The sequence below is a fragment of the Urocampus carinirostris genome, chromosome 14 (genome assembly GCF_059441175.1).
Source record: "Urocampus carinirostris isolate Australia breed hairy pipefish chromosome 14, RoL_Ucar_1.0, whole genome shotgun sequence".
Taxonomy (NCBI): Eukaryota; Metazoa; Chordata; class Actinopteri; order Syngnathiformes; family Syngnathidae; genus Urocampus; species Urocampus carinirostris.
Genome location: NC_142362.1, coordinates 23,636,961 through 23,663,408, shown reverse-complemented (window position 1 = coordinate 23,663,408; position 26,448 = coordinate 23,636,961). Strand labels below are relative to the sequence as shown.

Here is a 26,448-nt window from a genome sequence, read left to right as displayed (position 1 = left end):
ACCTTGTGGGGAGAAAAAAACTGAATTTTCCATGTATTGAAATCACCTGAATGTGGCGTTCAGTCAGGGAAGGCAGGTGTTTTATTTATTGTCATCGTGGAAATCTAAAAATGTAATGGTTGTATGTATTTATATTTAAAGTTCTTTCTCATATAACTTCTCAATTTCTGGGTTTTCTTTTTCAAAAATGATACATTTTCACATGATATCATGAATTTTATACAAACAATTAGTAAGTAATGTGTTAGTTTATTAGTGTCTGCGGACGCAGAGTGAGGCACACAATTATCTTCTCTCAAGGCGGTATTGATCCCAAGAATTCTGATTCACTGAGTTTTAAGAGGCAGCACGGTGGTTAAGTGTTTGGTGCGTCAAAGGCACAGTTCTGGGGTCATAGGATCGAATACAGCTACCAGCCTTCTTGTGCAGAGTTTGCATGTTCTCTCCATGCCTGCGTGGGTTTCCTCGGAGCACTCTGGTTTCCTCCCACATTCCAAATACATGCATGTTAGGTTGGCCAGTTCAAATTGTCCCTAGAGTGTTTATTTTCAGTATCCAAAGATTCCATGTAGCAATTACTGATTTAGGAGCATGATACTTAATAAAAACAACAAATAGTGAAAATATTTCATTTTGTAACTAAAATCTTACGTGTGTGTATTTTATGATTACTCATACAGTCAAAATGGAAAAATAGAAAACAGAAATAATAGAAAACAAATTAAATGCGAGTTAATTTCATCAGGAGTATTTGTAACATAGGACACAGAGGAATACACAATTAACTAAATGCAATCTACTTTACAGTAACACTCTCAACATGTCTGCCTGCATATTGAAGAATACCTGCAAAGGTCTGGCCCATTATTAGTTGTCGACAGTTGCCTGTGCGACCTGGCGGATACTGGAGAGAAGAAAAAGCAAATCTGACATATCATTATTAAGAGTTCTTATCAGTAGAGATCATTGACTCTCATCGTGAGCCATGAGAGACCTGCTGCCCACCCAAGATCTGATAATTACACTTCATTGAAGGAGCAGGTAGTGAGAGGAACTATTTCAGCTGACACGGGGATTTAATTATAGAGGATTTGGTGACAGTGACCATATCTCAAATCTAAAAAAATGAAGACGTTCTTGAAAGGATTTTATATATGTGATATGTGATCAAGGGAAAACAAGGTGATTGCGATTGTGATTTAGTACTTTGTTTGATCATTTAAACAATTATATCCAACATAATAAAAATAAATGCCCTGCAATTTGCAGATTAGTGACAGGAAATTAAGTGAGTGAATTATATAAACAATTCGGCATGTTAGTATTTGTCTTAGAATGGTTGAAATCGTGGGTTCATGAATAATATATATATATATATATATATATATATATATATATATATATATATATATATATATATATATATATATATATATATATATATATATATATATAATATCATCTCATCTCATTAGCTGCACCGCTTATCCTCAGCAGGGTCGCGGGGGTGCTCGAGCCCATCCCAGCAATCATCGCGCAGTGGGCAGGGGACACCCTGAACTGGTTGCCAGCCAATCGCAGGGCACACGGGGACAGACAACTCACTCGCTCATTTATTTTCATTTTGTTTCTGTCGCATTTTATGTTAGTTTTGCCGGAGATTAAAAAGATCAAAGCCAGAAGAGAAAGCTTACCACGTGTTGTGAGTCATAATTGTATTCATATTTAGTTTATTTTTTATTTTATTAGCATATTTGGAATTGGAGTAATCCGAAAGTAATTGAAAGTAATCAAGTTAAAGTAACACTACCCAACCCTGTAGATATATAATATTGCATTAACACAATTAGAGAATAATCTTACATACATAGAGTGTACTACATTTTTCCAAAATTGTTATGAAAGTTAGTCCTTTACACTAAACACATTTGTATGCATTCATACACCTGCCCTAATTTGAAAAATAATTCCAAGAAAATAATGAAAAATTAGTTTCTGTCTGAACCAGAACAGATGGTAGACCCAAACGCGTAACGTTTCACACAAAGCTTTATTGGAGAATCGAGGAAGTCAGGTGTGGGGAAACAAACAACAGGGTTCTGGTGCTCGCTGGGCAGGAGGAGCAAGGAGCTCACGGGATCGGACCGTGGTCGGAATGCGGAAATGAGTGGAGTTGCCGGGATGGCCGATCGGAGCGTGGTTGTTGGGGAAAACGGGTCAAGTAGCCAGAGCGGGACATAGGAGCGTGGTCAGAATGTGGAAACGAGTGGAGTTGCCGGGATGGCCGATCGGAGCGTGGCCGATGTGGAAAACGGGTCAAGTAGCCAGAGTGGGACATCGAGCGTGGTTGGCGGGCAAAAATGGGTCAAGTAGCCGGAGACGATTGGGAAGTCAAGGACAGACGAGCAGGATACAGGTGAGGACGGGACAGATGGGAACCAGAGTCAAAAAGTGCTTGCCTTGCGTATGTGGAGGTTTACTGACGGACTGACAAGGAGTGAACGGACTACTGAGTTTAAATAGGAGGGGAACCAATCAGGCAACGGGCAGAAGCTGGCGCCACCAAAAGAGCGAGCACAGGTGAGGGCAATGAGTAATCATGACAGTTTCGTAATACCATTTTTTTTATAGCCTCTCAAACGAAATCAAGGATTGAGGATGTGTGAATTTTACTTCAATCAATATCTAATTTAATATGATGAGTCTTTCGAACGTCCAGTCATTATTCATATTATATTTTGAAAAAGGAATGTTAATAGAGAAGCATTGCATCTCTTTTGCATCTGCTGCAAATGCTTTCCATTCTCGTTTTGTTGTTGCACATTCAGAGCATGCCCGCGCCATCTTGGCCTCACCAAGCAACACTTCTGCAATATTCCAACGTATCAACTGGCGTTGCATCTGGGAGCAGAGTGTAAAATGCTCCATAAATGATGTCAGACTCGTCTATGTGCTGAGGATGCACAACAGTGCCGGAAAAAAAAAGTGCAAGGCAAGATATTTAACCAGGAATACGCATCAAGCTCATAAAAAGGCAAAGCAACACTCCTTAACTTCCTATGAGGAGTTATTTGCTCTCAAGCTCCCCACGGTACTTCTCTGTTTTCCCCATGACCCACGCATGCACCTTTTTATGACTTAAGTTTGGCCTAACCAGGTCAGAAAGTTGTGAAAAACATGAAATGAAGAAATTGATCACTTGCTATCGTATTACATATAATCAATTACCATTGACGTCTACAGCCTGCATTGGTATGTGAAATTATGCAATGGGCCTCTAACTGTCTGGCACTAGTATGCCTTTTAGCAAGTGTACTTTAAATTTGGCGTCCATGACGCTGAGTTGTTGGAGGTGGTGATGCCAGGGTAAGATAAAACCATAAGACCCTCGACGGGGAGTGATCGGGTGTCTCCTAGGATCAGCAACCATTGTAATTAATAATCTTAATTAGCAGGGAAGTCACACATGCATGCATTCCCTATATGAATAGTTGTCTGCCTAATTACGGCTGCTAATTACCAGTGGGCTCTGTCTCAAAAAAAGCATGCTTATGTGAGAATGTGACAGAGAGTCGGCAGCATCATGGCGTAATGTGTGAAACTTGGCCTAATTATCACCGATAATAATGAGAGCAGGACCCCAACCAGTGTACTTACATAGATGAACATGTGTGTTCAATTCAAACTCAAACTCGACAATGGCAGCATAGCTAAAATGGATCTTTGACGTCTATAGCTGTCAATGGAACCCTTATTTTAAATGCATACTTGACATCTGTAGCCGTGTATGGTAACCCTGTCAAAATGTATCTTTGACGTCTATTGCCATCAGTGGCAGGCTAGCTAAAAGGGATCTTTGACATGTCAAGCTGTCAAAGCTTAAATTAATCTCTTACATCTATAGCCATCAACGGCAGCCTAGCTAACAAGCATCTCTGACATATTATTGCCGTTAATGGCAGCCTAGCTAGAATGGATGCTTAACATCTATACCCATGTATGGCAGCCCAGTCAAAATGGATCTTTGACATCTGTAGCTGTCTTTGGGGGCAAATGAGTTAAAAAGTGGAGCAAAATCCCCAAAATAAACCTACCTGTTGAACCATATTATTACAAATAAAAGCAATGTGTATTCATTTTCTAGCCACATGTCTGTTCTAAAGACGGGAGGGTGTCCTTAGACACCCTTGGTTGCGTAACAGTTGCAGTTTACACAGAGACAGACAACCATTCATAAGCTCACTCGTACCGATATACAGTTTGTACTTGCCAGTCAACCTGCAAAGCATGTTTTTTGGGGACAGTACAGAAACCTGGAATGCCTGGATAAAACACACTCAGGCACAGGGAGAACATGCAAACTTCACACAAGGATGCCAGTAAATGTAATTAAACCCAGGACTTCTGAACTGTGAGGTGGATCTGTGTTGAATTGTGGACCCTTTCAAATTCAACCTTAAATGGCCTCTGAGCCGTAGTTTGCCCACACCTGGTATAAATCCTTTAGGAGCCTTCTTCAGGGACAGTGGCCTTGTAAGTCATGTAGAAAATTGACCTAAAAATACTGAAGCTAAGGTGTACCTGCCTCCTGACTTGTTATAAAATATGAACGCAAACAAACTTCTCAAACATTCAGTGTGTCAAGCCGGTCAAACTTCAAATGCGTACGATTGGGTGTGGTGGACATGAGCCCCAAGAGACGTCCCGCTGGGACTGACAAAAGTGGAGCCCTTTTGTGTGCGCCTGCTTGTTTGTGTAAATGTTTAGTAATGAAACTCAAAAATGGTTTTATCAACTCATTTAGAGACTGACATTTCCCACATCCTCATGCTGGGCTTGAAAATCAATGCCTCCACTGGTGGTACACGGCAGTCACCATCTCTCCCTCAACATCAAGTGCATACTAACACACAAACACACCCACACAATCCTGCCTACACCTCTGGAACATCACACCTTTTATAGCGATTGTAGCAGGACCCTCTTAAGCAAGTCCCAACTGTGAGGTAGCCTTTCATACCTACATGTTGTGGGTGCTTGTGAAGTACACTGCAGCATCTTAGACTGCAGCACTTTTGTTTTTTTTCCTGGATTGCATGCAGCAGCAGTGTTGGTCGCGTTACTGAAAAAAACGTAATTAGTTACAGTACTTGTTTGCTTTATCTAAAGAATAATAGTGTTTCCCCCAAATTACTATCACCCAAAAGTGGTGCTTTAGTATCAAAGTAACTGTCTCGTTAAAAATCATCGTATACTAACACACATTGAAGCTGACCCTATAAAATTGCTTAAAAACGGGTGCTCTATTTTGGCCATTTAACAAAAACATTACAGAGAAAGGATGAGTAGCCTACCTGGTTAAAAAAATCACTGACAGCTAGCAAAAAGTGATCACAAAATTATGGTACAAAGAAGATCTCTCCACCGTGGAGAAGTGGGTGTGCAATCAAGAGGAAACATTTTTAATGGAGAGGACCAAATTTCAAATGAGAATACAGGAGACTCAATTCATGGACATTTGGGGAAATATTGGATAGAGGCTAGGGAAATTAAGGACACCACATATGAACTAATAAGACTGGACTTTTTTTTATTATTTTTTTTTTGTTCTCCCTTCATCCTCCCCACCCTTTATTCTTTCTTTGTTGTGTGCTCAAAAAAAAAAAAGAAAAAGCAGAATACAAACATAATTTTATGTATTATATATCCAGCTGAGTGGTTAGCGCGTCCGCGGCACAGTTCTGTCATGGGAAAACCAGCTGGCTGGCAACCTGTTCAAGGTATCCACTGCTCGAAGATAGCTGGGCTCCAGCACTCCCGCGACCCTACTGTGGATAAATGGTGCAGATAATGAATGGATGAATAGATTTAATAGATATGATATCTTACACATAATGTGCACATAATGAATGGATGGAAAGTAAGCAGAAACAAAATCCCAGCTATCTTCAGGCATTGGGCAGGGGAAACCCTGAACTGGTTGCCATCCAGTCGCAGGCCACACATAGAAAGTTAACTCACTTGCTCATTCACACCTAGGGACAATTTGGACCAGGAAATTAACCCGACATGCATGTTTTTGGAATGTGGGAGGAAAACGGAGTGCCCAGAGGAAACCCACGGAAGCTCGGGGAGGTCATGCAAACTCCACACAGGAAGGTTTGATCCCATGACCTCAAAACTGTGCCGCACACACGCTAACCACTTAGCTGCCGTGCTGCACTAGATACAATATACAGTCGTATGCAAAAGTTTGGGCACCCCTGATCATTTTCAAGATTTTTCTTTATAAATCATTGGTTGTTCGGATCAGCAATTTCAGTTAAATATATCAAATAGCAGACAAACACATTGATATCTGAGAAGTGAAATTAAGTTCATAAGATTTACAAAAAGTGTGCGATAGTTACTTAAACAAAATTAGGCAGGTGCATAAATTTGGGCAGCCTTGTTGTTTTATTGATTTGAATACCTTTAGCACTGTTTGTCTGCTATATGATACGCTATATGATATATTTAACTGAAATTGCTAAACCGAAAAACCAATGATTTATAAAGGAAAATCTTGAATATATATATATTATTGCACTTCAATTCATCAAACTATTGTTACGATACATTCTTCTTTTTCATTCACAAACATTGCACTATTATTATAACGCAGGCCAATCCAAATGCTGCAGGGGTGGCCAACCCGGTCCTCGAGAGCCGCATGTCCTGCATGTTTTGGAGTTTCCCTGCTCCAAAACAGGAGATTCCAATCACCTGGATCATTATCAGGCTCTCACAAAGCTTGCTAACAGGCTGAAAATTGGCAAAAACATACAGGAGATGTGACTCTCGAGAACTGGGTTGGCCACCCCTTCTAGGCACTACTCTATAAATAGCATTGTCTACTTTTTGTCCTGATAGCGTTTTGTCTTTTTTTCTCTTTTAAGTCTTGGTTACATGATTCTTGGCTTTTGCCGTCCAGAGAATTCGCAAATTAACACTCCATATCAATTTTGTCTTTAAACCACAATGACTGTTTGTGTATCGCTTAGGTTAACACCAAGATATTCCCTATTTGTTGGCTTCAAAAGGTCACTTTGATATTTAAAATTATTAGTCAGTGGATGGCACACAGTTCAGGGTGTCCCCCGCCCAATGGTCGAAGTCTGCTGGAATGGGTTCCAGCACCCCCACGACCCTAGTGGGGATACGCCGCGCTGATAATCGATGGATAGTCACTCTTGAATTTTTCTATTGTTCTTATCGGTGTCCAACACTAGGCTCCTAGGCCAAATCTAGATCGTGAGGTTTTCTAGGGCCCCTCAGATGATTCAGATTCACAATTGTATTATTCACCAAGAAAATTACTTCTCGACTGTCAAATAATAATTAAAAAAATAATCTTATAACAGTATTGGTTTATTGATTGGTTATCTGAAATATGATTGGTTAAAGGACCTGATTTATGCAAAACTTTGCCTAAAAACTGAGTTATGCACCTTTGAGTATGAAGATATATTATCATAATAAGTTTGCCAACTTGGACTGGCAGGCCGTATTAAAAAGATTAATTCTAAAAAATATCCAATTAAGATTACATTTTCTCACCATTATGTGGACGTTAAAGGGACACTTTTTAATCAAAAGTTGCAAACAATGTATCACGGTTCACAGATCCCTTAACCGCAAGGGTCGTTGGAACACCAATAAGGACGCAACTCTGGACAGCCTTCTCCACTGTTGAGAATCGCTGGCCTGTCTTGGGTCGTGGCAAAGTTGGCACCAGTCCATTCCTTTATGTTGTCAGCCCAGTTTTTTGGTCTTCCTCTCCTCCTGCCTGCTTGGACTGTGCCCTGGAGAATTATCTTGGTCAGTCCTGATGACCAGACCATTGAAGTTGCCGTCCGCGAATAGTTGACCAAAGTTCTTCGTAGGGTCCAATGTGCCCTATGGTGTTGCGCACCACTTTGTTTGACACATGGACAAAGTAGTTGATGCCCAGAAGTTTACTGTATCACAACGCTGATATAAATGAAAATAAAGACAATTCATTTTTAATTCAATCGAAAGCATATTGATCTGCCTTGGTGCTGCTGTAGGTTCAAATCATTTTGTTGAGATGATGGCTTTTAGGAAAACTGGAAATTGTAAAAGATTTACATTTACATAATGTTGGTTCTTCAGGCTGTTTTATGACTGTGTACAACTTAGACCGCAATGTCATTAACACACAAGCAGACACAGGTATAAAGGGGGCAGGGCGAAAAAGCAAAACTATTAAAAGTGAACCACGATACGGCGAAAGATTACTGTATCCCTGAGTACTGACAAAGCATTCTGTCTCCTTTGTTCCCAGTGGATGGCTGTACAGACTGGTCGGTGGACTACCTGAAGTACCAAGTCCTGCAGGGCGAGCCAGTGCGGCTCAAGTGCGCCCTGTTTTATGGCTACATCCGCGCCAACTACAGCCAGTCTCAGAGCGTCGGCCTCAGCCTCATGTGGTACCGCAGCTCGGGCCTCGGCCACAGCGACTTTGAGGAACCCATCTCTTTCGACGGCGTTCGAATGAGCAAGGAAGAGGACGCCATCTGGTTCAGACCCGCTGACCTGCAGGATGTTGGACTTTATTCCTGCGTCTTAAGGTAAGATGGTGAAAGAGTGAATTCTGCAAGTGAACACATGTGAGGCTTTAAGTTTAAGACATAGGGATGTTAAACCCTATCACAGGGGACAGTAAACACTGGGCCATGGACTGGTACCGAGCCGTGGGTCGTGGGCCACACAAAAGGGAAAAAAATGCTTAAACTATAGAAACAGTTAGCCCTCAGTTATCACATTTAACAGGGACCAGAACCCCCTGTGAAAAGTGAAAATTGGCTGAGTATAAAGGCCCCAAGGGTCAAACTTACCTTGAGAGGATGTTCTTACCGACTCAGAGTATATGACTGTCACAAAATAACAACTTTGGATCTACAAAAAATGAATTACAAAACATAAACTTAAAACACAAAATTTCAGTTGAATGAACAGTCTTTATTGTCATTACACAAAATAAAAAAAATGGAGGGATTCTTCATTCTGTACAAGAAGGCGGTTTAGAGCGCCACTGGATAGCTGCATGCTAGCATCAGAAATCTTCAATTTGAGCAAGGTCTCCGAGTTGATTAAATATGAATGTAGCATTTTACCATGAGTTGGAGCCCCAGGTTATTCCTTTCATGGGTAATGGATTTGGCTTTGGTGAAATACAGGCTCGGCCGGGGTGGTCGGACCTGCACCCTTGATATTTGCTTCTCTCCCAACACTGCCTCAGTTGCTTCCCGAACCTTATAACAATATACAGAGCAACTGCTGGTGATTACCATTTCTATGCGCCTTGCTGACTTTCTTTAAAGTCTGATTTGATTGATGAATTTATTTTCAATGCATGGAGCCGCTAAAATAATTGCTCATTTGTAGCCATACATCGCAGTATGTTTTTGGATGTTGGACACATTGACTTGTGCGCACATCACACTGATTGACTGACAGTGTTTACTAGCCTACCACAGTAGAGCACAGAGATAGTCATGCCCACCTAACACAAACAAATACAACCTTCCCTTCGTGATACCATTCACTAAACGCGGTGCACTATACATTGATGTCAATGCCAATCAAAACAATTCAATTAAGAATCCACAAAGTTTTGAAGTATCCATAACAGAAGCGAGTGTTCTCTATAATTATATGTACACACATTCCTTTTACCGTATTCGAGCGATGGTTGATCAGTCGACCAATGCCGCAAACAACTTCTGCTCAATATATGATGCAAAAGTAATCAAACCCGTACAACCTGGCACCATAATAGAGTATTATGGTAATGAATTCAGACAAAATAACATTATAAAATGATTGACCGAACACACACTCTTTCAAAATTAAAAAAGGCAAAACAATGTGGTACCTGAGTAAAAATACTGTTATTATGAGATGCCTTTTCCTAAGTCCACCAGATCCATAGTGGTTTCGTGATAACACAGTAGAATTACGCTTATTACTATTGTCCTTATTGGTTGTTAGGGTCTGGTGTGCCTCCTACCACATTAAATCTGCATATTCCTCGAAACAAATATTCAACCTGTCACCCACACCTTTACTGTATGGGCGCCCCTCAACATTGCATGAGCCGCAGGGTTGAAAGCTAGGGAAAAAAGCAACGGCTTATTGTTCGAATTATCTAATGATTAATAATGTCAAATCAGTAATCACCTTTGGGGAGCGTGTCTCAACTGGTGGGTTGAGACCCAAGAATCGGTTGCGGGCCTTTGCCCTGGCAAAACAATTGATAATAAGACCAAAATAACTGAGGGTCAAAAACTCCTTAAGAGTAGAGGCTTATAATGCCCTGCAAATGCGAGTTAACACCCGCTATTTCTCACCACAGAAAAATGCTGGTACATTCTCTTTACACATGTGAAATTGAATGTGACAAAACCCAGATACTGTAATTGCTTTATCTGGGTTAATGGGGACCAGAGTCAAGTCAAGTCATGTTTATTTGTATAGCCTTTAGTCACAAGGAGTCTCAAAGGGATGCACAGGCCACATATTGTTGGAAACCAAAGACTATTATGACACCATCCCCTGATCAAAAACCTACAAGAGGGCAAGGATGAACTCAAAAAGCTCCCCCACGATATCAAAAAATCTTCCAGGTAGCCCACTTTCCCCCATTTCAACATGCACTCTACCGGCCCCCGCTTGCAGCAGTAGTTAACTGGAGGTGATAGATTTGAATAGAGAGAACAGTGAATAAGAGCATTACACAAATTTGCTCTTCCTGGCCCCGCTCTCGGCAATATGCGTTCGGGGATTATTGATTGCAGCTACACGAGTGCAGTTCAATTTTTGGTGGACAGCAAAATAATTGCACGGCCAAACAAAAATGAAGCATTTTTTGATTTAATGCTTTTTCATTGCATTTAAAGCATTTTGGATTGAATAAAATGCAGCTGATTGAATATTAAAGAGAATATGATGAATGATTAATATTAATATAATGAAGTGCAAAGTTATCTTGATTTGTTTCGCAGCTTGTAATTAGGGTTGTTTCGTGGTTTCTGAACTCAGACCAATTGAGAACCACTGCCTTAGGGGAACCCTTATTAAGTGATAATAAACCTTTCAAACAACGATTCACCCACAACAAGACAGACTATGTAGAATACCGCAACAACATCGATCTAACAATCTACTATGACATTATCGTCTGCTACAAGTGACCGAGATGATCTAGGTTGGATCCGAAATGGGCAATTGGAGATTGGTCTAACAAAAATCAATTAATTTGTTTCCTGTCCAAAAATAGTTGTACAGTTTACACAATTTAAAATGATCAAAAATCATTTAAAACACAGAAAAAACATATAAGTTGACACGTACCGTATGATGTTGTGAGGATGTACTGTTGCTATCAAGATACATAATATGATTAAGATGCACAGTGGCGTTATTGACCTTTCTGGCGGATAAACCCTTCAATAATTGGCTGGTTTCAGTACTTCATTTCACTGAGTTTTTAATAAAATGGGTTAAATGCCTCTTAAGGAGGCAGAGAGGATTGAAGTACGCCCTTCAATTCTCCCTGTGCGAAGAAGAAGACGGCAAAGATACTCCCGCGGTTTGGGGTAACAAAGACGTGTTTTATAATATATGAGGACGGAATGTTCTTCTTTAAAGTTAGAATTTTTTGCACGGGAGAAAACTGGCGTAAGAAAGTGCCTGGGGTTTCTTAACGTACTTCAGAGCTGTTGGAATCTTTTTTGGTCTTTGTCTGCTCAGATGGCACGATGTGAGAGATTTTCCTTTTAGCCGAAATCGATTGTCTTTTTTGTCAGAGTGTAAGCCTTTGAGTCGCACTTGTGACCTGAGCATTCCCCCACGAATGAACCAGTCTTTGTTCTTTGTTGGGTACCTGCAGACCTTGTCAACCATAAAAATGAGGAAAGCGTAGGTCACCTATCGTGCTTTTTATGTTAAGTTTGGCGTGATGTGGGCGAAGCAGGAACAGAAGCAGGGGTGCTCACAAAGAGGGGTGTTTTTTTTAATAACAACAGGTGGTACAAAGTGACCACCAGGGGTACACAGAACAACAAAATGTGTAAAAAGTAACCAGAAAAATCCATCCATCCATACATCCATCCATCTGCATCCATTATCTGCATCGCTTATCCTGAGTAGGGTCGCGGGGGTGCTGAAGCCCATCCAAGCTATCTTCGGGCAGTGGGCAGGGGACACCCCAAACTGGTTGCCATTCAGTCGCAGAGCACAAAGAGACAGACAACGCACCCGCTCATTCACAGCTAAGGACAATTTGAACCAGCCAATTCACCTGATATGCATGTTTTTGTAATGTGGGAGGAAACCCACGCAAGCACAGGGACATGCAAACTCCACACAGGAAGGTTTGATTTCACTACATCAGAACTGTGCTGTACACGCGCTAACCACTGCGCCGCCGTGCTGCCTTAACCAGAAACAAAATAAAACAAACTTGGCGTGGCAGTGGAAAAGAAAATGGCTCGCTCAGCACCACCCAAACCCTACCATGACCTTCCACTACAGGGCTAGAAACCAAACTTCCCTTAAGAAAAAAAAAACAAAAACGAAGAATTACAGAGGCCGCGGAAACAGGCCTGATTAAGGTCCTTCCCCCTAACCACCAAAATAGGAAACGAGGCGCGGCTGAGGGGCTCTCTCTCGCTGCCAGGACAGGACACCAGATGCGGCAGTGTGGATTTCTCCTTGCCGCCAGGACAGAAAACCAGGTGCAGCTGATGGTCTTTCTTATCACCAGCAGAACAGGAAATCAGGTACAACTGAGGGGCTTTCTCGTCGCCGCTGAGACATGAACCAGGTGCGGCAGAGGGGATTTCTCCTCGTTGCTGAAACAAGAACCAGGCATGGTCTGGGGGCTTTCTCCTTGCCGCCTAGAAAGTAATCCAGCTGCGGCCAAGGGGCTTCTTCCTCACTGCCAAGTCAAGAAACTAAAAGTGATCTACCCACTTGTCCCTTGCATAAACAGTCTCAAATATTCCAGGCCAACCATAATAATACCACTGCAAGATAGTGTTCCACAACGAGTAGTCCTGTTGTGTAGTCTTGACTTAGCCTTAATAACCATAAACTTCACAATGTGAAAAATAGACAAAAGATTATTGGGTTGATCATGTATTTTTCAGATACACAATGATTTGTCTAAGGCAAACGTAATGGAAATGTTGTGTACAATACACATAGGATGAAACACGATAGTTTGATTTTTGGTTCCATTAAATACACTCAAAAAAAGTCTCAAAAGCTTCTTTAGTGCTCATTTTGTTCATTCTTTTCTAAAATAAAAGCAAACACATACTCCCAAATTGAACTACTTTAACAACATTACACTTTGGGTGCTCCATTGTCAATTATTATATTCCAAAACAGAAACATGTTTTTATTTTCATATAGTAGATACGTGTCCCTCAACTGTGTACAGGACCAAATAATTTTTTGTGAACTCAACACACATCTTAAGATGAGTCTTTCCCCTAGCATTTCCTGTCCTATCATCAATTGACTGGTCCATGAGCGTGTTTCCGCTAGTTTGGTAAGATGACGCTATCATTTCACCGCCAGCAGCGAAGAAACACTCTGGTGTTTCGTTCTTCGGGTTTATCAGCATTAGCTTCAGATATCCGTAATCTAAGCCGGGAGAGTGTACTCAAAAAGAAGCACAACATAACATGATAGGAAAGGATTCCATTGCACTGATAAAGCCAAGCCTAGCTTGCATGATGGGATGGGATGTAATTTTACAGATGTTCCTCAATGTTCCTTATACAGTGTCTCGCAAACGTGTCCCCCCCCCCGAGAAAATGTTGACATTCTGACATTTTTCAGATAACAAACTCAATCTATTTTCCCAGAATCAACATGTGAGACACATTTGTGAAAAGACACCAAATTAATTCAACATTTTATATTGTGCTAAGAAAAAATCATTGAACGGTAGATTTGAAAAAACACGGCCCCGTTTTAATTCATACTTTGTGTTTTTGGTATGTCCCAATTACTTTTGCACACTTTGAAACAGAAACGTTTTCCCATTCTTGCTTACAAAAAAGCTTAAGTTCCTTAAGGTTTGATCATCATCGAACAGCATGCTTTAAATATTTTCAGAAATGCTCTATAGGATTGAGGTTTGGATTTTGGTTTGGCCATTCCAACAACTTTATATTGTTGGATTTAAACCATTTCATTGTAGATTTTGTTTTTCGTTTAGGACTGTCGTCCGGTTGGAAGGTGAACCTGAGCCCCATTCTCAAGTCTCTTGCAAATTACAACAGATTCGAACTGTGTTTGGCTCTATCTATCTTCCCATCAACTCTAAAGATCTTCCGATTACCTGATGCAAAAAATATATAAAAAAAAGGATAATGCTGCCACCACCATGTTTGACAGTGGGGATGGTATTTCCAGGGTGATTTCCAGTGTTACTCTTAAGCCTAACGTATCACTTTGCATTCAACCTAAAATGTTTCTTTAATCTGAACGGAGCACCTTTTATTTGTGCCTCTCATGTAGCTTCTTGCAAATTCCAAACAGGCCTTTTTATGGTGTTTGCACAGATTGGCCCACCTTAGCTCTGTATGCCTGCACAGCATCGAGTGTGATCATTGGCCTCTTCGCTACTTCTCTGATTAGTTTTCAGGTATATGTCTGCAAAACCTACTTTTCAGGTTTTGATCGTGAAATGTTGAAATAAAATGGGAACAATTCATGATTGTGTCTCACATGTTGATTTTTAGAAAGTATTTTACATATGTGAGCTTAATGTTTGAAGCCTGAATTGTAGAAACATGACAAAAAGTTAAACGCTGTACTTAACATTAAAATGTCAAATCTTTCAAGGACAATTCAAATGATGCACTATACCTCTAAACACATGTTTCAGCCTGTAAAAAAAGGTTTGTTCTTCTTTTTTCACTGGATAATAGAGTATTTAATAGTACAGTATAATAATTGTTGTCATTGTTCAAGCTGCACGGGATATTTAGATTCGGGCTTATATGAATGAACTCATTCACATACATTTCTTACAGCTTAAGCCTGGCACACACCTGGTGCTCCTACATGCCTTAAGCTGTTTTCCGCTCTTAGTGCAACTTGTTTACGTCACGTGTTTTCGGATATGATCATTCAAGATGGAGCCTATTGGAGTAATTTGAAATGAGCACATAAATACTACTTTGCTGGAAAAAAATGTGAATAAGGGCAGTGTAGCAAGAAGTGTGAGCCCTATATTTCTAGTTAAGGTGCCAGGATAACTATACTAAAAAAAGCGGGGGTGCGTCAGAGATTTTGAGAGTTTCCATGGCATTGTGCTGTTGCCATTGGTGGTTTTCATGGTTACGGACCAAATTGCATTCGTCTGTCATCGTTCCTTGAGGATTACAGGAAAATCTAGTGACCCGATAAAAACTCAAATGATACAGAAAGAGAACAAAAGCGTTTTATCTGGATAACTTCCACTGCTATTTATTTTAAAATGAGGACTTAAATTATGGGTGAAAAAGTTAAAATATCATGAGTACGTAGTATATATTGAGGATGGCAGTAGCTCAGGAGGTAAAATACCTGTCTTAAAAGCGATAGGTTGCAAGTTCCATTGCTGGTTTCTCCTGGATTATTGTGGAAGTGTGAGTGTCTGTGTGTGAATGGGTAGTGAAGCCCAAAAAGCACTTTGGGAGGTCTTCAGTGAGCATAATATAAATGCAGTCCATTTACATTTACCATTTAAAAAGGTTTTTACTGCACATATGTTGCTATCACAGGTCCAATTTGGATCGTAACCCGTTTGAAAATCCAGCTACCGTAAATTCCGGACTATTAGCCGCTACTTTTTTCCCAAACTTTCAACCCTGCGGCTTATTCAGTGATGCGGCCAATTTATGTAATTTTTCTAACGGCCGCCAGCAGCGCTCGAGTACAAAAGGTAAGATTTAGACTGCAACTTCTTAGCTTGTGCACAAATTAAATCAGCGTAGACATATCCTCATCATACAAATTGCAAAAAGAAAGGCACATGACGCAACTTTCAAGCTGAACGCAATCGAGCAGTCCGATATAGAAGGAAACAGAGCTACCGCACGTAAACTTTACTTTGCGAGCGTGACATTAGTGTGTTATTGATAAAAGGGAGAGCGTGGGACGACGTCTATATGATAAAGTCTCTTTCCTATATTGAAGGAAAACAACTTTGATGAAGTCACTTATAAGAAGGAAAATGAGGACGGTTTACCGTGGTTACTACAATTACGGTGTATTTTTTTAACAGAGCTGTTTACTGTGTTGCGAGCGTGTTTCTAGTAGCGTTTTGCTACCCTTCACAGGCACGGTTTGGGATGAAAGTTATAATATTATTATTATAGCTTTGAAAACTCTCTTGGTGTACCGTCTTTCTTTGTAAATATGTGTAACCATTTATAATATGTATTTGCAACTGTATATTTTTGTAATGTATTTATTTTAGAAACTTATTCTGATATGTTTTGAACGAGCAAATGAGAAAGAAGGGTCGGGGCAGACGCGGGCTGACGGGAAGTGGAGTAAAGGTGAGACGTGTTTGTGGACGCGGCCGACAATAGTGGATATATATTTTTCCCACCCTTACCTTTGGAAATATACACTTTTTTTCCTTGGATTACTTTCAACGGGCACTTGGACTCTGCAGGTCTGCATTAAATCTTAAGTACCGTTAACATTTTCCGTTCATTTTGCCGGCTGTGTTTTTAGGACTGTATCGGGTGTGGGTTAAGATTGTCGAGAAAAATTGTTCAAACCTCACATTGTTTATTTGATGTTACTAGAGTCAATAAAATGGTTCAAACCGAAAATAAAAAAAAATCTTGTTTGTATTGCGTATTTTCAATTTGGGCGCATGCGGCTAATATACAGGTGTGGGTTGTGTATGTACAAAATCGGTTTCCCTCCCGAAATACGGTGGGTGCGGCTTATAATCAGGTGCGCTCTATAGTCCGGAAATTACGGTATTTCAAAGAAAACAGTCAATATGAAAACATAGTCTGTTTTTTAATCAGCATCAGTGCAAATCACACTGCACCTTATTGAAGTTGGACAGTGCTGTGGTGAGCGACATAGGTGACTCCTTGAACAGGAAATCGACCTCTGGCTGTCCATCAAGGCAGCAAGCTGACGCACAAACGCTTCCACAATGTCACTTTGTTTGCGTTCGTGTTGAACACGTACATCTGTCCTCTCCCAGTGGACCTCCAAGGCTCAGCTGTGTTATTTCTGATCATTGTTGTTTTGCTTAACCCTCTTCTTCGCCTAGCGATTAGATAACACGCCCCATGTTAGCGAGTCTTTGGTGACCCGTGTCTTAAATCAGCTGTTAAACATGTTAAAAACAATAGTATACCACTCTTTTTCCCCCTCATTAATTTTTACCTTGTTAGGCTTCCTTATCCATTAAAATAGTGTTTTTTCTACTTTTGGTGTGGGTGTCTAGTCCCAGTAAGTATACCCTTAAATTTTGATTAAATCAGTGCCAGTGATGGCCTTAGCCAACAATAGCTTCAAGTCCGAACTAGAATTAACGATTGGCTAAATAATTAAAATAAAAAATGGTTAAAACTCCTCTAATTAACGTATTCTTTATCCTCTATAAAGACCAGCATTTTTTTCATATTTAAAATTAGTGGCTCCTGAATTATTATTAACAATTCGCTAAATAATAAAAATAAAAACATATTAAGAGCATGCACATATTCCTTGTTCTTTGCAATAGTCTGTAATTGCAAGAACACCATGTATTGCAAATAAACTCATATTTCATAGAAACGAAACATTAACTTGATAGCGATAAAAACATGTTTTAAAATGTTGGTAAACCTCAAGATAATTACATACATAAATAAAAGGCTCTCTGTTACCTGACCACTACTGAGGGGTATTACAACAAATCTGCTACATACAGTGCATCCAGAAAGTGTTCATAGCGCTTCACTTTTTCCACATTTTGTTATGTTACAGCCTCATTCCAAATTGTATTAATTTAATCTCTTATCTCAAAATTCTACACAAAATACTCCATTATGACAATGTGAATTTTTTTTTTTTTTTTTACTTTTTTGAATTTATTAAAAATAGAAAACTGAGAAATCACATTTACATAAGTATTCACAGTCTTTGCCATGAAGCTCAAAATTGAGCTCAGGTGCATCTTTTTTCCACTAATTATCCTTGAGATCTTTCTACAGCTTAATTTGAGTCCACCTGCAGTAGATTCAGTTGATTGGACATGATTTGGAAAGGCACACACCTGTCTATATCAGGTCCCACAGTTGAGTGTGCATGTCAGAGCACAAACACCAAGCATGAAATCAAAAGAACTGTCTGTAGACTTGCGGGACAGGATTGTCTTGAGGGAGTTTTTGACCGCTGAAAATTACTAGCACAAAAAGAAAGTTTCCTGCTATAATGCTCGTCAATTTGGGGGGATTCCTTAAAATACTCATTCCCCCAGAAGCAGCAAACATGGTGTTAAAGTTGAAACCGTCCACTAAATTGTTGTTGCGAAGATAGTGGTCTGGTGCTCCGGATGGTCGAAATGTGTGGCCCACGTACTGAACTCATGGCTGCAGTGCAGGCCTGCACAGCAACATCAAGCACCTGCCTTGCAGGGAAGTGGAAGAAAGCCAGCAGGAACGAGAGCAAACCATTGATCAGTTCCCCTTTTTATGTAGCCCAGGGATGCTTAACCAGATCATGCCTCTATGAGCGTAGTTTTAGATATTTGATACTCGCTTGACGTCCGGGAGCTGTCCATAAGGGGACTCAGTCGTTCCATCCATTCCAAAGTTCTGAGTTACTTGGAAGTCAATTTTGAGCAGCTTAATTGCTGGGTACAGAAAGTAACTCTGGGAAGTGAGGAGCTTCCTCAATGTGTGGACAAAGATCTGATTTAAGCCATTCCTGCCATCTAATGGTGATTTAAGATACTGAAATCATTACCATAGGATTGATACTGATACTGATGAGGATACTTGATTACAGATGAGCAGCGCCTAACCCTTTTGTAAAATATAAATTATTTAAATAAAACAAAAAATATATATATTTTTACATTTCGGCACTCCGGAAAATGCTTCTGAAAATGTATTTCAATGTAATGGCATTGAATGAGTTAAAAGCCATTCATTTAGCACGTTTTTAAATGAGGGCTTATGGCAGCATCATGTGTGATAAAACCCCCAACATTTGAAATTGAAGTGTATTTTTTTCAGTCACATTCATACTTATATTGTATATTTAGTTTAGTCTTAAATTGCGTTCATATTTTGACATGCAACTATAAATACAGCATAAATAGCACCATTATATCAAATTATTAAATGTATGCGTCTGCATATCTGTGAATGTGTATATACCACCACAATAACACAAAAGGTCAAAAATGCATGAACTATCATATAAACATGCTCTTTTCTTTTGAAAAAAATACTCTTTGGTGGAGAAATTTCCATTTTTTTTATATAACACAATAATCAACCATCATGCTGTTATGGGCACCTGAAAAAGTAAAAACATTGCTAAAGGCGGGCAAAAAAAATAGCTGAACATTTTTGGTCACTCTCAGTCACCTTATGAAGTCTTCCTTGTGCTTTTTAGCAATCATTTTCTTTTGCATGACACAATACAATAACATACAATAGTCAAACACACTGTCCCTTTAAAATAAAAACAATTTCCTGCGATCACACACATCAGAAAATGTTGGACATGTATTACCAATATATGTTACCTATAAAAAGTATATGTTTTAAACATATTTAATATGAATGACATTATCTGCAAAATGTAAACAGTAGGGATTTCTGAAAAACTCAATCTTTCCTTCCCTGTTTCCTTTTTTTTCTTTCTCTATGTTTTTCTTTAAATGCATCTCTCTCACTCCCCTTTTATTTTTTTCTCTCTGTGTGGCTTTCTTTCTTTTTCTCCTGTCTTTATCCCTTTCTTTTTCTTTCTCTCGTGCTCTCATTCTCCCTCTCACTTTATGACCCTATATCCCTTTCTATTTCTCTGCTCTCTCTCTCTTTCTTTTTTGATTTCTCTTCCTTCTACTCGTTCGGCCCTGTGAGAGTGTTTTTCTACCATGCAGTCCCCGTGCTAAAATGAGTCTGACACCCCTGGTCGAAATCGTCCCTTGACTGTTTATTAAAGACTTATTTAATATGTGCATGTATTCTGAAAATGTGACTATGAAATGTATTGTTGCTTCCATGTAAAAATATTTGCCAGATTAAGGGGGAACGAGGGCTTTTTCATCCTTATCTAAATATTAAAATCAAGTATTGGCGAACACAACTGGCTCATGCAGTAGAAAGGAGTTCTAAAATGATCTTAAGGTTGTGCAAGCTGAATTAAATTATCGATCCAAATAATAAATGGATGTACAGCATGCCTGAGTCCATGAAACAAATCCTGACCCACATTTATTCTGCTTTAAACATTGTAGAATTATTTTTCCCCCTCATCCCTCACAGCGAATCATCCTAAAGCCGGTATCTTTCACACCTTTCCATATAGTACGTTCTGTGCACGTGCATGCGTGCACGCTAGTTTTATAGCTGCAGGGGGTCACAGTGTTTATATGAAAGAGGTAACTCCCGTTATTGCTTCCATAACCTGAGTAGATCATATGAAAGCTCCGTCATTTGCAGTGAATTGGAGCATCTGGTGAGCCTTTAAAAGCAATGTAATGAATTGGAATCAAAAGCCTTTGCAGCGCAGGCCCCTACTTCCTCCACAAGGACCAGGATCACTCAGGCGAGGAAAAGTAGTGCAACGCCGTGTGAACACAAGTATTGGGATATGAAGCTAACACACCTGCATTGAGTGGAAAGCAGGAAGACTTTTGCAAGATTCTGCACATTGAATTTGACATCCCAAAGGCCTTTCCAGTTCAGTTCTTTCACTCCAAATTCACTCGACCATGAGTTTTATTAGAGCGATAGATTTGGAAAGGTTAAAAGGTGATGGCGATAGTAACGGATAAATGTCAAATGACAGCCAAAGAGTAACAGTGGTGTTGCAAGAGGGATATGGTACCTAGCGAAAGCAATGTCCACCAAAAACATTTTGTCGTATTGCCACAATTCAGGCTTCAAGCTTAAACCTAAAACATTTTTCTAAGAATGACAACATGTGATATCCAATCGTAAACTGGAACCAAATCATTTTAGCATTTTATTTTGTTTAAAACAACAAAAAATTGTGTTACAAAAATGTTTTCTGCCTGTTCTCCCAGCTTAGCCAACTGACTCGAGAATTTTCCTGATTTCTAAGTGCATCTGTGTCCCCTCAAGTCTCAATTTAAATGCACATCTGATGAGCTCAGAAAGGAGACGGACAACATTTAAAGGCACACCACGCAAGTCCGGGATAAGTTTGTGAAAAAGGATTGGGATAAAAGAAGGTTTTGCAACATTTACACATCTCCCGGAGCACTGTGCGAGCAATTAAATTAAAGTCTAGAGAGCATAAAACCACTGCAAACCTACCAAGACCTCGCAGTTCCTCTAAAATTTCAGTCCAAAAAAGGAGACAACTGGTCAGAGAAGCAATCCAGAGGCCTAAGATCAAGTAGATGATCTACAGGCAGACACAGCTGAGGTGGGACAACCTGTGCATTGACAAGTATCAGTGTTACTCTGCATAAATCTACCCTTAATGGAAAAGTGGCAAAAAGAAAGCCTTTTTTTGAGAAAATACCATAAAAAGGCCCGTTTGGCCTGTGCAAGCAGCCACATATGATACACAAATTTGTAGGACGTGTTTTCATCAGATAAGACCAACTTTTTGGGCTAAATGTAAAGTGTAATGTTTGGCATGAGAGTAACCACTGCACATCACCCTGAAAACACCCTCCCCACTGTCAAATTTGGTGGTGGCAGCATCATGTTATGGGGTTTTGATTTAAGAGATTAGCATTTGTTAACATGATTTATAGAAGCATCTAAAGTTATTTTGGGGACAGTCAATTATACGCCTTTGGCTTGAAAAGTATTAACCGGACGTGAAATAGTTTGTTTTTACGGCTGTTTAAGCCCGTGACTTAAAATCTGGGGAGACTTGTACAGATAAAATTGAGATTTGGTAGTAAATTTAAGCATGCGGCCTTTAATCAAAACTGCTCTTTAGTCCATATTTTACGGTATTTGAACATCTGCAGACTAACCCGTCTGCATTTTGGTCAAATTAAAAAAAATAAGCAAAGAAAATCCAATTAAAGGTCGATATTGTGAGAATGTCTTGGTGCCCGCGCTGACATTTCCTACTTAGGCCAGACGAGATGTTTGTGCTCCTTGGACGGGCAAATTTTGCGACGCAGTGCAATAAGCGATGCACGCCGCCACATTACTGCTTGACCTTATTAATGCTTTGGTGAATGAATGGCGGCAAATCCCTGCAGGCAGGGTTGTTATAGCAACCAAAGGTGCCCTTGCGCTTTGTTTCCGTGTCTATGTATTTTGGGAACGATGCGGCGGGTTCCGGTAATGACGACCATGATGAAGATGATGACGACCAACGCGGTATTAAAATAGCATTGAGTGAGAGACAGCAGGCGAGAGTGAAAGGGACCTCCTCCAGCTAAAATTCATCACTGCCTAAGTGTGTTGACGGTTACTAGGAAACGGGTTGCGGGGGCGGTCTCGGCTTGTCCATTCCGGTCCTTCCTGTCGGGAGGCCCGAGGGTTTGTCTCCTTGCTTATTAGCATTCTCGAGTCCCGACTGACTACCCCCCAACGCCGCCTATCTCTCCTCCATAAATCCTATATTGGTTGCGAGTGTGAATTATTGACTCACTAAAGATGCTGAATGCGTGGTTACTGATAAACGCACTAACATTGTGAAACAGCGGGAGGGGCTAAGCAGAGGCGGATGAAAATGACTAGAAGGACATTTCAGGGGTGAGCACTCGGTGGAGCGCTGACCGCCATCAATGCAAAACGTTAGCGTAGGAGGCAGCAAGATTCCATAGATTTCAAATGTTGGTGGGATAATCTGTGTTTGAATTAAAATCCTCAAGCATGAACCACACTCAACCAGGTCTTTCAAAACAAGTACAAACAGCCTCAGAGACAGTTTCTTCACCACCCTAAACAAGCACACAACACTGTGAAAACATATTTTGAGACTTATTTTCTTTTTTTTGCTGCTGGTAAATGTTATTGCACGAAACGATACCAACATGTATATGTTGTGATTTATTGGGGTTTATGTTGCCGCTAATTGTTATTGCACTTATTTTCTTTGCACTATTGTTACAATGCACTGTTCTTTCTTATCCACAAATATGGCAATATGATTATAACTTAGGCCAGTCTCTAAGCATTAAGTTTTAAATATATTTCCGCCTTTTATCCTGACAGTCTTGCATTTTTTTCTCTCTTTAAACTTATCGTTAAATGTTTACCCTGGAATGCCAAGTTTAAACTTGTTGCAAAAACATTTCACAACGTGAAATATATCAATGATAACTAAGACGATTTCATTTTAAATGACAGTGTTGTCCGTCGTGTTTCTGAAAAACGATATTCACTTGCAGTTACTAGTTACTTCGTTTAAAAAGGAAATCAGCAAACCAACCTCACCCCCAGTTTACTGGGGACCAAAACATAGCATGTTACTCTGAAAGTAACTATCTTAATATCTTACTACTTTAATCACCGTATATACACGCATAAAAGCCGATCCCCTAAAACTGCTATAACAAAACACAATTAAAGAAATAAAAGACTTACCTGTTGAAGCAGTGAAGGTTTCAGATTTCTCGGCTTGAGCAATTTCAAGAGCTTGTGAACAAATAAACCTGAGACACTCCAAATCAATTTTGCCTTTAGGTTCCAAACCACTCAGGTTCTGTCTCCATTTTTGGACTTTTGGCACTGCAATTCTGTTTTATGTTGTGGTATTTTGGGCATAATCAAATCAGATAACTCGTCAGGGAAAGTATCGACTTTGGCCGGGCTACTCAGGTTCTTATAACCCAAAATGGCTGCTTGCCTTGTTGGCATGTCATGCAACAGTCTCACCCAGCCTGGTTCTCATGCATGCGTGTGGATTTTAATCCCATGCACTGATTGCATATGACGGTCATACTGAAGCTTAGGCAACTCTTCAGCCGTGTTGGGTACTCTACTGAAAAATAGTAATTATTTACAGTTACGAAGTATTTCATTAAAAATTAACTGACTTGCCCCACCAGATTATTGGTTCTGTTACTGTGAAAGTAAATATTTATTTACAAATTAAATTCCCGCATAGAAGCCGACCGTCTGGGTCGGGAGGAGGTAGAGCGCTTGTCTTGGGATCAAGGGATCCCAGTTCGAATCCCGGCTCGTCCGTGTTACATGTCGAAGTGTCCTTGGGTAAGACACTGAACGCCTAATACCCCCAATAAGTAGGTTAGCGTCTTACATGGCTGCAATACAAGGCCGCTATTGGGAAATGTGGAGCACATTGTAAAGCGCTTTGGGAAGTCATTGACTTGAAAAGTGCTATATAAATGCAGATCATTTCAAGATAACCACATAGTAATAGAAATACAAGCGCAAACTGTGAAAGCATGAGGCTTTCATATTTCTCGGCTTGTCCAATCATGAGAGCTTTTAAACGAAAAGTTAGCCAAGACAGCCTATATCCATCATCGTTTCTGGGCTTCAAACCACTCAAATATCTCCTTTTCATTCATGGGTACTGTACAAGAAGTTTTCTTTTTGGCGTGGTGTATTTCCAAGTTAATTTTACGGAACAACAGACCAAAATTGAGAACATTCGGTGCTTACATTTGCCCCGTTGACTTCTTGTATGTTTGTTGTTCCTGTATAAGCCATGGCCCCCTCCCCACGTGCAGCCTACTATTTGCCACTGGTGACACACAAACAAATATTCCCCTATAAGTTAACTCTCTGATTTCAGTATTTTAATTCATATTTGTAAATTGGGCTTTGATGGGAGTATATACAGTAGGGAGAATATATTCATGAGGAAAAATTCAGCAACCTCAATACAATGTATTTGCCATAGTGCTACCATACCTGTATACCTGTAGTTGTACTTTGAAATATTAAAGGTAAATATGTAAAACAACTTCAAACCATTTCCAAGAGAAATATAGAGTTTGTTGTTCTCACCGTTTTTCTTCTCATATCCCTTTTATCACTAACTTTTCTGGGACCCGTAATCATCGACAGAAATTGTAATAAAACATATTAAACCACAATAAATTCTCAACATGTGTTGTTGGACTGACACTGTTTTTCTAATTGATGCTATCCGAGCAGGCAAGACTAGATAGCTGCTCATCTCACTGTGTTGGGGTGAGCTTGAGTTCCAATTTTTCGTTAGAATTGCAATGCAAAAATTACTATTGTACTACTCTTCGTTTAGCTAAATGTTATTTTTTGTCCAATCATTTTTCCTTCGTAGTTTGAATGTCCATAATACTAAAGTTTCAGCTACTGTGCAAATACAACTGTATGCCACATTCAGTTCGTATAGTCTCAATTGTTTTCTCCAGTCACATTATTACCGCTGATATGCAGTTTAATGCATGATATGATGTTTTCAGTTGCCATTCAGGTACTATGGAATTTCTGCGCCAGCCGGTCTTCATCTAGTTGGTCTTTTTTGTACATTTACATTTTCATCTACTTCGCAGTTGTGATTAACCTAATCTGGATGTTTTGAAATCGCTTTGCAGAAGCAATGGTACGTCTGTATAAGCCCCTCTGTGTTTATCTTTGTAAGTGCAGTCCTATTTTTTCTACTGCTATGCAGATGCAATGAGTCGAATGCTGATGTATGTATCACCCAGTTTTAGTATATCTTGATGCTTTTATGTTGTTCAATTGTTTTTTTTAACTTTATGCAATTGCAACATCCCAACTGGAATGGTTTCAGTTGCTTTGCAAGTGCAATAGTAGGTCTCTCTTAGCCATTATATGTTCCCATAATTACTTATATTTAGTCCAGTCCTGTTTATTCTACTGCAATGCTGAAGCAATGACCCTTATATTTTTTAGTTGCTATTGAAGGCTATGCTACTAGTGTTTCAGCTGATCTTCGTTTTTCTCATCACTTTGATTCGGCTTTTTTTATCTTTATTTTGTACTTTTAATATCCCCAATGCTAACATTTTCAGTTGCTATGCAGGTGCGATGATATGTCTGTATTGATATTGTACTCCTATGCATTTGCAATGACCCTTTTGTTTTTTTTAGTTGCTGTTGTAGGGCTATGATACTACTGTATCGAATCACTTTTAAAAAATGTATATTTTGTAGTTGTAATATCCCTAATGCAAACATTTTCAGTTGCTATGCAGTTGCAATTGTGTGTCTG

At 39.7% G+C, this 26,448-nt stretch overlaps 1 protein-coding gene across 4 annotated transcripts in view; it reads left to right on the top strand.

Annotated features, from left to right (window-relative positions):
- Nucleotides 1-26,448, top strand: part of il1rapl1a (interleukin 1 receptor accessory protein-like 1a) — a 383,889-nt gene that overhangs the window by 164,196 nt on the left and 193,245 nt on the right. For all 4 annotated transcript variants that reach the window (XM_088352943.1, XM_088352941.1, XM_088352942.1 and 1 more), the window contains exon 3: nucleotides 8,348-8,633. In XM_088352943.1, the coding sequence (XP_088209069.1) occupies nucleotides 8,348-8,633 (286 nt within the window). The remainder of the gene's footprint in view (nucleotides 1-8,347; nucleotides 8,634-26,448) is intronic.